Source organism: Bos indicus x Bos taurus, chromosome 19 (assembly GCF_003369695.1).
Source record: "Bos indicus x Bos taurus breed Angus x Brahman F1 hybrid chromosome 19, Bos_hybrid_MaternalHap_v2.0, whole genome shotgun sequence".
NCBI lineage: Eukaryota > Metazoa > Chordata > Mammalia > Artiodactyla > Bovidae > Bos > Bos indicus x Bos taurus.
This window is the reverse complement of record NC_040094.1, coordinates 10539004-10552449: the sequence shown is the minus strand read 5'-3', so window position 1 is coordinate 10552449 and position 13446 is coordinate 10539004. Positions and strand designations below refer to the sequence as shown.

General features: G+C 50.6%; 1 protein-coding gene and 1 pseudogene across 1 annotated transcript; one reads left to right on the top strand and one right to left on the bottom strand.

Moving 5' to 3' along the window:
- Nucleotides 1-1676: 1676 nt before the first annotated feature.
- On the bottom strand, nucleotides 1677-2716 carry LOC113877472 (annotated as a pseudogene).
- Nucleotides 2717-4442: 1726 nt separating this feature from the next.
- C19H17orf47 (chromosome 19 C17orf47 homolog) lies at nucleotides 4443-9726 on the top strand. Its single transcript, XM_027517593.1, has 3 exons — nucleotides 4443-6025; nucleotides 6668-6730; nucleotides 9344-9726. Exons 1-3 carry the CDS (start codon nucleotides 4450-4452, stop codon nucleotides 9724-9726), a joined length of 2022 nt encoding a protein of 673 aa, XP_027373394.1. The 5' UTR covers nucleotides 4443-4449.
- Nucleotides 9727-13446: the final 3720 nt, after the last annotated feature.

Here is a 13446-nt window from a genome sequence, read left to right as displayed (position 1 = left end):
TCAAACAACCAAGCTGATTTTGGTAAGATCAGAGAAGTGAGAGCACACAATGTTACATGTTGATAGGGAAATTCAAATTCCAAACGTGCAAAGAGAAGTATAATCTTCCTAGACAAACAAGTAACCATCATATTTAAAGTAAAATTTCATGAGAAAGCTTTATTCAAGTCAACCAGTCTCAATTTTATGATATGACAAGATATCAAATAAGCATAATCAATAACTATCTTCAATCTGGTTTACCCTTAGGGGCCTCAAGATGGCTGACTTGTAAATACCCTTACACTTCTTTTCTATAAAACAAGATCAGTTCAGTTCAGGTCAGTCGCTCAGTCGTGTCCGACTCTTTGCGACCCCATGAATCGCAGCACGCCAGGCCTCCCTGTCCATCACCAACTCCCGGAGTTCACTCAGACTCACGTCCATCGAGTCAGTGATGCCAGCCAGCCATCTCATCCTCTGTCGTCCCCTTCTCCTCCTGCCCCCAATCCCTCCCAGCATCACAGTCTTTTCCAATGAGTCAACTCTTCCCATGAGGTGGCCAAAGTACTGGAGTTTCAGCTTCAGCATCATTCCCTCCAAAGAAATCCCAGGGCTGATCTCCTTCAGAATGGACTGGTTGGATCTCCTTGCAGTCCAAGGGACTCTTAAGAGTCTTCTCCAACACCACAGTTCAAAAGCATCAATTCTTTGGTGCTCAGCCTTCTTCACAGTCCAACTCTCACATCCATACATGACCACAGGAAAAACCATAGCCTTGACTAGACGAACCTTTGTTGGCAAAGTAACGTCTCTGCTTTTGAATATGCTATCTAGATTGGTCGTAACTTTCCTTCCAAGGAGTAAGCGTCTTTTAATTTCATGGCTGCAGTCACCATCTGCAGTGATTTTGGAGCCCCAAAAAATAAAGTCTGACACTGTTTCCACTGTTTCCCCATCTATTTCCCATGAAGTGATAGGACCGGATTCATGATCTTCGTTTTCTGAACGTTGAGCTTACTTCCACACCAGTTGAAGAAGTGTATGTGTACCCACGGAACTCTGCTCAATGTTATGTGGCAGCCTGGAAGGGAGGGAAGTTTGGGGGAGAATGGATACATGCACATGTGTGGCTAAATCCCTTTGCTGTCCACCTGAAACTACCACAGCATTGTTCATCAGCTATACCCCAACACAAAATAAAAAGTTTAAAAAAACTGTATGTGTATCAAAATGGAGAACTTGACCAATTGAATACATCTGGACTGGTAAGCTCTTGATAGAGTTCATAAAATGAGTTTGGGAGTTGTATACAGTTGGATTTTTTGGAGAACTTTTTACTTCAACAGTTCTTGAGACTCACCATATTTTTGTCTTTCCTGAGCTGTTTCATTATTAAGCAGTCCAATCAGCTTCTCTTTTGCTCTTTTCTCCATGTTTCACAGGACTCAGCACTTCTCTCACTGTGTACTTTTTTCCATTAACCTATTTTGCGTTTGATTAACTTGCTTTGGGCAGCCTTTCATGAGTCAATTTTTTGACTGTTTGGAGTATGCAGTTACACCCTCTCCTCTAGTGGAAAATTCCAATGACCTTAAAGGTATTCATTCCACTTGTGTTCAGAACTGTCTTGAGCACTGATAGTTTGTCTTTTCCTCATATTCATCATATGGTGAGTTATGAGTGTACGCCAAGTACTAGGCTATTTCACCTGTTCCTTTGTGAGCATCCAAGTTGATAAACTCTTAAGTCCATTATGGCCTTTATTAGGATTTTCCAGATACTGTTTGTGGTTCTCAGTGGGACAATACCTGTAGGAAAAGCCATAATCTGTAAGATAAACCCTATCTGGATTTCTGTAACCCGGAAGTAGATTCACTGCTTTTGTATCACTGTGAGCATATTCATTTTCATGTATATTTTCCAGTATATCCAACATTTGGATACCTAGCTGCAAGACAGTTGCCTTTTTTAAAGTACCATTTTAGTCTGAGATCTTCTATGAGTTCACTTCCCCTGGAGGAGGGCATGGCTACCCATTCCAGTACTCTTGCCTGGAGAATCCCATGGACAGAGGAGCCTGGGGGGCTACAGTCCATAGGGTTGTAAAGAGTTGGACATGACTGAGTGACTAAGCTCAGAGCATAGTCTTTCCATTACCATAAATCTGTAACTTCTTCCCTTGAATTCCATAATACCAGATCTGTAAAAAGAGGAATTCCTAAATAAGGATGTAGTTTGGTTCTATCCACCTTTTGATAGTATTTTGGGGGGAGCTCTTGAAAAAATTTAAATTCTTATAACAGCCATTTTCTTGATATTCTGCTTTTATTATGTATATCCTGTATCTGGTTTACTTGTGCATACACGCTCAGTCGCTTCAATTGTGTCTGACTCTTTGAGACCCTGTGGACCATAGCCTGCCAGGCTTCTCTGTCCATGGGATTCTCCAGGCAAGAATACTGGAGTGGGTTGCCATGCCCTCCTCCAGGGGCTTTTCCCAACCCAGGGATCAAACTGATGTCTCCTGTGTCTCCTGCATTGCAGGTGGATTCTTTACACACTGAGCCACCTGGGAAGCCCAATTTCTTTGTGGGGAAAGTGAAATATAGCAAACCAAATTCTCCAGAGCCAGTCATCTTGCTCAGTACCCATTGTTCTCCTTCTATGTCATACAGAACCTTGCCTTTTGGAAGTGGAACAGGCATTTGTATCTCCCATTTCTTCTTGGTGGCATCACTTCAACCACGGAAGCAGGCACCAGGGCAGAGCATGGTGTCTCACTCCGGTGCAGCTCCTCCCTGAGTCTGGGGCACAGGCAGGCAGCAGGGACCAGAAGTGAGAGAAGGACCCGGGACTCAGGAGTGAGAGAGGGCCAAGCAGTCCCTTGGGCCCCCAGCTCCAGGGGCCTGGCAAGTTTGAGGACCAGAATTTTATATTCTTGAGACCTGTGTGACTAGCTCAAAGTTCCTCAATCTATTGAGATACCTGATATGTAAAAACGTTTTTTTTTTTTTGGTTTGGGGAATTCCCTGGTGGTCCAGTGATTAGGATTTGGTGCTTTCAATGCCACTGCCTGGGTTCAATCCCTGGTCAGGGAACTGAGATCCTGCAAGACCCACAGCGTGGCAACAACAACAAAAAAATTTAAATTTTGACTTTATGTCTCTAATCAATTCTGAATATAAAGATCCAGAAACTGTGATCCTAAACATCCAATAACTGTCATGACCCTTCAGAGTCAACAGTGGAATGCTGGATACCGTGGGCTCTGTCTCAGAGAGGGAGAGAGAGAACCAGCATGCGAAAGGGAGAGAAAGATGACTGTGTTTTTCTCTTATCCAAAATGATCATCCAAGGACTTCCCTGGTGATTAAGAATCCATCTGCCGGTGGAGGGGACATGAGTTTGAGCCCTGCCTCAGGAAGGTCCCACATGCTGTGGAGCAGCTGAGCCCAGGCACCACAACTATTGAAGACTGCGCTCCCCAACAAGAGAAGCCCCCACAGTGAGAAGCCCACGCACTGCAAGGAGAGCGTAGCTACAACTCGATGCAACTAGAGAAAGCCCACAGGTGGCAGCGAAGACCCAGGGCCACCAGAAATATGAATAAATAAATGGTCATCCAAGGTGGAAAGTCTTTCTGCAAATGAAGAAAGGACTGGAGTCAAGCTGATCAGGATAGCTGAGAGGAGGGGCTTGTGAGAAAGGAGTACCATGTATTGTGTGACATGCATCTACCAGGCAGTGGTTTCCGGATGAAGAAGCCAAGTCTCAGGCGAGTCAAGTAACTTGTCCAAGGTACACAAGTAGCCATTTGTGATTGAAACCAATGACTGACTCCTACAAGCCTACGTGCACTCCTGGGCCAAGAATGTGTGAGAATTTATGATTTGAGCGACCTGGATTTTCACCCCACGGCCAACCAAACCACCCCCAAAACCTGTAGAAAGCTGGGATTCTATTTTGTGACTTATATTCAGGGCAGCTCCAAACCAAATTGGGACAGTTTTGCACCTTGCATCTTATTAAAATTGGGGCTAACACAGTGGGATTGATTTGAGGAGCCCTGCCTTCGTAGGATATTCAAACTGGTTCCTTCTCTCTGGATGAGTCTCTGAGAGTTCCTAGAACCTGGGGAGAGTAAGGGAGGATCTAGAGCCTTCGTTCTACACCAGGAAATCCTGGATTTGCTAAGAACTTGGTCAAAGCTTTGGTGGTGTCAACACGAAAGACAATCCACAGTTGCCGTTACTGCTTGAGAGTCTGAAGAACTGTGTCTGTATGCCAGAATATTTAATAGGAGGCTCCTTCCTTTATGACATCACCAGGCAGGTAGCTAAGGGGACTAGTAGAGACACCTGGAGAACAACAGCCACTTTTGTGGGAGTGCAAGAACAGCAGCTTTTAAAACTGAGGATAAATATTCAGGCTTTGTTAGGACCCTGAATACAAGCCAGCTGGTAAAATATGGGCTCTACCCAAAGAGGCACAACGTATCATGTGGTCAAGACAAATAAAACTGGGTCCAGGGTAGCAGTTTCAACACAGAAAGGGGCCGAGGTTACTAGCATGACCCCTCAACGGGGACAGGGGTACCTTATCTCCTCGAGCCAGCGGAGTGGTCCAGCCTCCACGATCCCAATAGGCCATCGAAGATCAGAAGCTGGGCACGCCACTGCTCTCCATTTATCATCAGACTACCTTCGCTCTAGCTCCCCTCAGTCAGGGCCAGGCCCCTCTGGAGCACCCAACCCTCGAACCGAGACCCGATCCAGAACTGATACATCCCGCCAGGCCTCTCCTTCTCGAAAGCTGACTCAGGGCGAGTCGATGCTCTACACGGGTCAGATGCAGCAGAATGTCAGTCCGTCCAGAGAGGAAGCAACTAGAAGAGGGGTTGAGATCAGGCCAGGACGCGACATCAGTAATCGTTTCTCGTTAATTCCAGAGGCCAAATCCTCTCGCCGGTTGAGTTTTGTCGACCAGAAGGATGACTTCACACTCTTAGAAGACGAGCCACCCTCCAAGGTCCAATACCCACAAGGGGTCAGAGTTCCCCGGAGGCCTTTGATTTGCCCAAAGGATGAAGCAGTCCAAACTGAGCCCATTCGAAAGAATGTGACTGCTGGGGATATCAGATCACCAAGGAGACCCCCTAGCCCAGAACGTGGCGGCAACCGCACCTATCCAGACTCTCGGTCAACCCAGAGAAGAATTCCTGGGCCAGAATCTGACACGGGCCGTCAGAACTCAATTTATGCAGAACCTAAGGCCTTGCGTAGAAGTGTGAACTTGGAATCATCCCTCACACTCTCTGTCCTTAAAGATTTGAACAGTGGACACAAGGCTTCGATGCGCCCTGAGCCTGAGCCTGGCCACAGGCCCTCTGTGTACAACGAAATCAAGTTCTCCCCAAAGGTTTTAACACCATCAGAAGTGGAGCCCAGCACGAAGCCCTCAGCGCGCGGAGAGAGTGAGGGTGGCCGTAGGGTCACCATCTCCCCCGGGGCACAGTCAGCTTCCCGCAGGACGTCTCGAGCAGCATCTGAGAGTCCCCGCAAATCTTCTGTCTTGGCCACTCCGGAGCCCGAATACAAGCAATATATCGCAAAACCCTCAGACAGTATCTATGAGTTCCCACGACCCACACTCAGGCCTCCGGAGCCCTCTTCTAGAAAGCACTCTGTCCGCGTAGAGCTGGAACTGACCCCTCGGCCCTTGCCCCCTCGGTGCTTACCGAGATACGGGCCAGACTCCACGTGGTGGGCCTTACTCAGCCCTGACGGTGAAATGCCCAACAGTCGGCCAACAACACCTGATATCGAGCCCAAGTCCCCTCCTCCCCCAGACCCTTCACTGCCTTTTTTTGAAATGGAAACCAGCCCTTTCTGTGAGGATCTGATGTTCCAGAGAGAGAAGGCAAGTCCATCTCCACTATCATCACCAAAGGAGTCTCCGAGCCCGTCACCATTGAGGGAAGTGCCGCAGGCCCCCAAGCACACCTCCAGACACCCCACTCAAAGGTTTAGTGTTTTCTTCATGGGTATGTGCAGAAGCGGACTGCCCAGGTGCAGCCCCGATTTAGTGAGGTGGGACGCCGGGGTGGGAGAAAGGTCCCCCTCCTCATTCTGGGCCTCAGAGCTGCCCTCCCGCCAGTGCCAAAGCTAGACCCATCCTTGAGCCCACTGCTCCCTTCCTTCCCCACCAGCTTCTCTGAGCTCCAAGCTAATGACGCCGATGACGATGCTTGGGCCGGCGTCAGGCATTGACTCTTCCAGGCAACGCTGCTTAACCTTTCAATGGAAGGTAGTAGAGAGTGGTCTGCAGGGTGGGAAGCTACTTCCCAGGGGTAGAGACGAAGAACTGAGCTGGGTGAGGGCTGGTAAAGAGAACAGAGGTCCTCAGGTAAATATTCTGGCAACCAAGTGGAGAAGGTAGGGCGTAAATGAGCTGGGACTTAGGCTTCTCAGAGGGGGCACGAGGGAGCGGGGGAGAAGGGGGGGCAGCAGGACGGGAACGCGGCATTTGGTCTTAGGTTGGAGGAGCCTCTTGGGGAGAGCGCCAAGGGCTGAGGGCAGCTTTGGGTGGAGAAAAGTAGAGCTAGGAAGGGAGCCGTGAAGTAGTGAGGGGCGGGGGGCGCATCCCACAGAGAGAAAAAAAAAGCAACAATCTCTGTTACTTTCAGATGTCTCTGAGGAAATGTACAATCGTGTCTTCTGGTGGCTAAAAGGTCTGTGCTTTCCCTCCCGTGGGTCCTCTTTGGGGGGCTGGGGGGCAGGAGGACAGGTGGGAGGGCGGCCTCTGAATCCCAAAGCTAGGCCTGTCAGCACGGTGCCTGCCGGGGCTCTGACCCCAGGGGCAGAGGAGCTCCTCACCTTGCCTAAAATCCTACCATTAGAGTCATTCCTTTGGGATTTGGAATCTCTTTTCATTTTCAAGAGTCTCCTCTTGATGGGAAGTAGTCACGTTGGGAATGGAGAATGATGTAAGCCCATGGCCTTTCAGACAAGCTGGTCTTAACCTATCGTGTGATTAAAAAGCAAATGTCAAAAGCCCCACTAACACAAACTGCCTGATCACGGTCTTACTCAGGACTAACTCCAAACTAATGCAGCTTGAGGGGTCTCCTTGTGTGTCTCTCTGCTTCCTCAGAACCCTCCTCAAGACCCCTACCCCAGGACCGGGGAAGTACTTACTGGCTGTGGGCAAAGCAGGATCTCCAGGGATGTCCAGGCGAAAGCCTTTAAGAACATCAGTGGGTCTTCAGCCAACTGGAGAACCCCCAGGAGCTGAGCCCACCCCCTATTCACTTTGTGCTCTTGACCTCTCTGGTGGGAGGGAAGGCCGGGGTCAATCTTAATACCGAGTATCTTAGTGCCGAGGAATTCCTGCTTCAAGTGTTGTGGACAACAGACTCTAGCCTGTGAGCGTGAGGGAGGCCAGGGCTCTGGATGAAGACATTTCTAGAGAGGGGAGAGCCCTGGGATGCAGTCCCAGTCCCCCCCAGCAGCTCTGCCCCTCAGAGGGAGCAAAGCTCCACAAAGGAGAGGTTTTTAGAATAAGGACTCGAGCTATATTACTGCGTGTGACCCCTGGTCTCTCTATTTTCTGACTGTGACCTTGGGTAAGTCATTTTACCTTTCCAGGCATTAGTTCCCCCATCTATTATTGGCTTCCTTTGAAGGTTCTTGCAAGGACTCGCTAAGCTATTACATGTAAAGCACAGTGCTCACTGTGCCTGGAAACACATGCTAGCTGTTTTTATTTGGGCCATTTTGGATTAGGAAGGAATTTGGGCCAGGTTATGCCCAAGTCCACTGGACGTCTTTAGTAAAATTCTCTTTTTCCCCTCCTGTTGGCACTCTCTGAATTCCATTTGCTGCCCCCTGGGAATGCCTGGCTTCTACTCTCTCCATTATGACAGATGAGGAGGTAAGAACGCCCCCGGGAAGTTACTTCCAGTCTTCCTGTGCTCCCCCTGATCCAAGTCCCCCTCTCACCCTTTCATGGAAGCAGATATGAAAGCAGACAGACAGAGGTGCTCCCTGTGGTTGGGCAGGTTGTTCTTTGCATGTGGGTACCTGGCAGAGAGGCAGGGGCTGAAGTGTTCCGCTTGCCAACCTGGGCACCTATGGGGTGGCATCTCCAGAGAGACATTCACACGAAGGCACCAGAGCTCGCTGCAACACTGGAGAGAAAGAGTAGAGACCTTTTGGCAAACGACAAATCCTTCCAGGTTCTCTGTGGGAAGACTGTCTGGGGAGCCATAGGTTGGATCCATCCCCACTGGCTGTCCCCTCTCTGGCCTAGGGCTCTCCACAAAGGGGCTGCTTTTCTGGGTTACGCACTATTTGAGTCCTTAACTTGGAAAGGGACAAGGTGAACTCTGCTCTCGGCAGCCCCGTGTCCTGAATTTGGCAAAGAGTGTCCTGATTTCACAGCGTGTTGTTCCTCTAAGTACTTTCATTCTTCTTGACCCGTGTCTGATAAGACAGTCCAAGCCCTCTTGCCTTTATTCTTTCTCTTGCCTTATCTCTCCCTTATCCAAAGCCCAGCATGGCCTGTAATGGGTCCCATTCGTGGACTAGCCCAGGATGGACCGTTGACTGCAGATAGAAAACAAATGAGATGTGTGTGTACATAAAATTGGGAGGCAGAACAGCCTGAACTCTGATAACGGCACAGCTGCAGGGGAGGTGCCAGGAATGGGGTTGCCACCCCCTCTGCCGTGCTGCTTATCTCGCCCTCTACCCTGAGCTCAGCTCTGGGTGGGAGCAGCTTCTTTTAGATTATCTCCATGCAAGACAGTACTCCTTCTCTCTCTCCTGCCTTTATCCCTCCCTTCCTTCCATCAGCAATTTTTATTAGAAGCTTAGCACTCTGCTAGGCACTGTTGGGGAAACCATCGAAGCCGCACAACACGCACGTTCTTTGGCTTACTGTCTGGATGGGGAGATGAGACATGGACAGGAAATATTTCAACAACAATACAAAATCACCTGTGCTCAAAGGTCCAAAGAAATGCAACAGACTGAAGAAGTGCTCTTGGGAGGTCTTAGGTGAGAGGGAGTCAGCAGGGAATTCGGTGGGGGAGGTGGTCAGGTTACTACTCTTTCCCATAGCCAGGGCTCGGAGAGCTTAGCAGCCAGCCTCTTGATCCCCCCTTGATGCAAATCTACCTCCGGGAAGGGGTTATATTTCCCCTTATTCTGGATAGGATGCTTCTGACAGAGTCCCTCCCTGTTGGTCTTCACCCTCACCCTCTTCTTTGTGCATCTTGTTTTAGTTTAGGAAGTCAAAAGCCTTGGCAGCACGACGGCTCCTTCCCAAAATAGCTCTTATCCTGTCTCCATAATTGCAGCTCTCCAGCCCTGCTCAGCAGCAGAGCTGTCCCCAGAAGCCGGCAAGAGAAGGCTTTCCGGCCGGCAACAGGGCCTGCCAGTCTTCTCCGGACTCGAAGTGGGCGACACGGAGGTGGGCCTGGTACTCTCCCTGCAGGACACGCACAGGCGAGGCCGGCCTCAGGCTGTCCCCCAGCAGCGTGGTCCCGGGATGGAGACTCTGGGGAGCTGGTGTCCTCTGGCCCCTCTCCTCCAGAAGCCAGGCGGACTGTGGAGTCTGTTCCAGATTCCACTCCCGGCAGGAAGTCTCTGGTGGCCCCACCACGGCGCCGGGCTCGTGGACGGCAGCCTGTTGTTGAGCTTCATGAACCCTCCAGGGTCTGTAGCTGGGGACAGAGCGTGATTCTGCCTATCTGTCTCTCCATGTCAGTCTCCTCCCAGGCGGTCCCTCAAAGTTTTTATCTGAGGAGCAGGACCGACAGATGCTTCTCATCCTTGGGCTGGGACTTTAGGGATGGAGTCTTCTGGAGGAGGTTATGCTGGACTAAGAGAAACATTCCTGAGGGTTTGTTTTTTTTTGTATCAGCACTAGCAGCAGCCTAACAGGAAGGTCCTGAGGGTGCCTCTGGGGTCAGCGGGGGCTGTCTTCTCACACAGCCCTGGGGGAATTCCCTGGAATAAAGCAGTTCTTGTTGGGAGAGGCTGCCCTGGTCCCAAGAGCCTGTGTCCTTGAGGCAGCTAACTGACTTGCCCTTGGATGTGCCTTCTCGGGCTGTCAAGGGACAAGGGGGTTTACTCCCTGCCACATCCATCAGTCAGGCAAGGAATCAACTCTGGAAAACAGGCCAGGAACCAGAGGAGGCTGTTTCAGGGTTCCCTACGGTAGACTTCAGTACCTTTAGGGAGCCGTGTCATTTGGCCTTGGGGATGGGATGGCCAGCTTCCCATCGGCTCCGGAGCCGCAAGGAAGCTTTGCTCAGGTAGAGCAGCACAGGAGGCTCTGTGTTCCTGGGGATGTTAGCAGAATCCTCGGATATGGGCCCTCTGAAAGGAACCCCAGAACCATCTTTTTGCTCGCCTCATTTTCTCTTGCTAAGTACAGAGGCTCAGAGTTGAGAGGAAAGGGGGTTGTTGAGAGGATGGAGCAAAGCTGCTGAAAATGGGGCAGGACACCTTGGGAGGCTTTTTATGGCAGCCTGACCCTCCCCACCCCGCTGCTTTTCCTGTCAGATGTTACCCTGTTCATTGCAGCTACCACGGGCAGCCAAATCGAGAGCAGGGTGGGAGGCTGGTGACCTCCGGCCCAGACTCGCTATTCTGGGGACAGGCTAGGTTGACCAACTCCCAGGGTTTGCCCTGGATGTTCCTGACTTTCTCACTGAAAGTGCTGCTTCCTGGGAGGTCCCTGAGTGCTGGCCGAACCTGGACAGTGGGTCGCCCTAGGACAGGTGGTGTGGCACCTCAGTGAGCGCCTCTGGCAGCACAGGGCAGGGGGATAGTGCTCTACCTCCCGTGGGAGACGCAGGCAGATCACTTCCTCTGTCTACAAAGTGAGGGCAGGAAGATGCTCTGCCTTCTTCCCCAGCTTGATGGCAAAGTCCTTTTATGCTTATAGTTCCGCCCAGAATGAGCACACGTAGGGAAGGATCTGCCACATCCGTTTTGGACTTGATAGTGCCTTTCCAGAAGCTACTTGGTTCCCTGCCTGGAACCCATCTCCAACATCACACATTTCTGTTGGAGTGTTTTGGTGGTATTTGAAATGGTGGATTTTTCAAGGAAGATGAGAGGCAGTGGACCCCAGCCGACTAGGGAGCTTCGCTTCAGATGCCTACTTGGATGCAGAAGCAAGTCAGTAATGCAGAAGCCATCTGACAGCTGTTCAGCCAGAGGAAGGCTGCCCAGAGCAGCAGAAATGACCATGCCCCTTCCCCGCCTCTGCTCAGCTGCCTTTGGCCCAGCTGCTGTTGGTGGGGGGAGAAGCAGGAGACAGCTGCCCCTTGGGGGCTGAGGGCAGCCTGGAGGAGGGGACAGGATGGAGGCAGTTCCTGAGGGGTGCGCTGACTCCTACCCTGGGTGGGGGCGCTGGGCCAGCCAAAGCCCTTTCCTTGGCACACCTACCGCTGGCAAAATCATCTCGCTCCTGGGATCTCAGCAGTGGCTGTTTTGGGGAACTCAGTTCAGTAAGTCTGAAACCAAGACCTGTTCTCTAGAGATAGAGCGCTGGCTAACTGGAGAAGCTGCCTCCACAGTTGGTGGCAGTGTGGTCATTCCAGTGTCACTTGAAGGCTTTTCTCCCATCCCTCTACACCCATTACACAAGCACGTGCCTAATTCTTTGGAGGGAAGGCATTTGAAATAGTCACAGTTGACAGTTGCTGGTGTGGTGTTGATAATTTTGGTGTTAGCTGAGATAGTAGGCACCATTCATTTCAGTGATGCTCCCAACACTACATGCGTTGTCTGAGTAACTCTTCATAGCAAACCTACGAGGTAGACTTTTTCCTCCCTGTTTCAGAGATGAGGACACCAAGGCTCAGAGCTTGCTCAGTCTCTGGGGAGCATCTTGCCTCAAGGGTTATGTGGTATATAAACCCTTTTTCTGTAGTCACATGTTCCTGGAAGATAACTGGTGATATTTCAGCAGCACCTTTAGATATCAAGAACTGTGAGAGCAAAGGTTGTAGTAGGGGTAAGATCTGTGTCTCTGCATTTGAACCGAGAGGCTGGGAGGTGGGTGTGAGCTGGGAAACTGCCAGATTAAAGGGCAGGCTATGGGTCAGCAAAGCCCAGAGCCTTGGGGCTTGTCTGTCCTCCAAAATCAGAGTGGAAACTAATCAGTGGATACTCTCAGTCCATCCATATTGATCAGACATCTCTTGGGGGCAGAGGCCTGGTCACCTAGACAGACATCACATGGCATATATGCTGAGTGGAAATGAGTAGAGGTTAAAATAGAAAACATTCTCCTGTCCTTGAGGGGCTTGTGGTTGACCTGGAGAGAAAAGCATACAGATGGGTCACTTGAAAGGAAGTGAATATCAAAGGACAAAGTCCAGGGCAATGAGTCAGCAAAGCTTCTAGCATGGAGGCACTTGGAGGGGAACGACCAGGAGGAGGCAGATTTTGGCTCAGTAATGAAGACGTTGGTAATTCACCACCCAAAGATTGAAGGGCAGTTGTTAAGAGTCAGTGAGGGTTTGACCAGGGAAGATATTTAAGCAGAGGCTGGAAGGTCAAGGGAGGGGGGCCTTGGAGGGTGTCAGACACACAGTGGGTAGCAGTATTAGGAGGCGTGTAGGTCTCTTCACCCCTGGGCCTCCTGTGCCCTGCCCTGCTGCACAGAGAATGTTGGAAGGGCTCTCTGGCTGGCTACTGTCCCTTGCTGCAGCCATTCAGCAGGTGCCAGGAAACACCATGTTCTCTGACCTTGCCGCCTACATCTCACGCCTGTCCCAGGATCATGGAACACTGGGGAACAATGAGAGAAGGAGTGGGGCTTAGGGTATTTTGGTTTCTTGCCTCTCTATTCAGACCTTGATGTACAGACTGGCTAAGGTTTCCTTGAAAGATACAACCCAGAGATAGATAGACCTTCGGCTCCGCCAGGGCTCACTGACTTAAATTATCACTGACTCAGCACCTCTGGGGCACAGGTACTATTAGCTCTTGCACCGCTTAAAGGAAACTGCTACCGAGAGACTAAAGTGGCCTTTGCCAGTCAGGCAGATCTGAAATCCTGATTTCTGGTGGTAATTACTCTTTAATCTTGGCTTTGAATCTGGGCCCTGCCTTGGCCCAAGTACAGCATCCCTGTTTGACATCTCTGGGCTGTGCACCCTTCACCCAGGGTTGGGCAGCAAAGATCCAGTGGAGGCGGGGCCAGGAGGTTTCCATACAGACCATGTTGGCCCGGCCTAAGTGGAAGGAGCCCAGGACAGCAGGCTGGGGCTGTTTTTGCAGATACAAGTTTCCCAGAAGAGTTACCCCCGTGCGAGACAAGTGTCTAATCTCCAGACACTTGGTTTGAATACCTCACTCCAGCAGTATCCAAGAAATGTTACTCTAGTCAAGGACGTCAATGCCTGGTGGGATATTGGATTTCTTTTTCTCTTTTCCTGCC

Coding starts and splice junctions, on each gene's coding strand:
- C19H17orf47 (XM_027517593.1), top strand. CDS start 4,450: ATGGGCTCTACCCAAAGAGGCACAACGTATCATGTGGTCAAGACAAAT. Junction 6,026..6,667: donor GTTTAGTGTTTTCTTCATGG/GTATGTGCAGAA, acceptor TGTTACTTTCAG/ATGTCTCTGAGGAAATGTAC. Junction 6,731..9,343: donor AGGTCTGTGCTTTCCCTCCC/GTGGGTCCTCTT, acceptor CCATAATTGCAG/CTCTCCAGCCCTGCTCAGCA.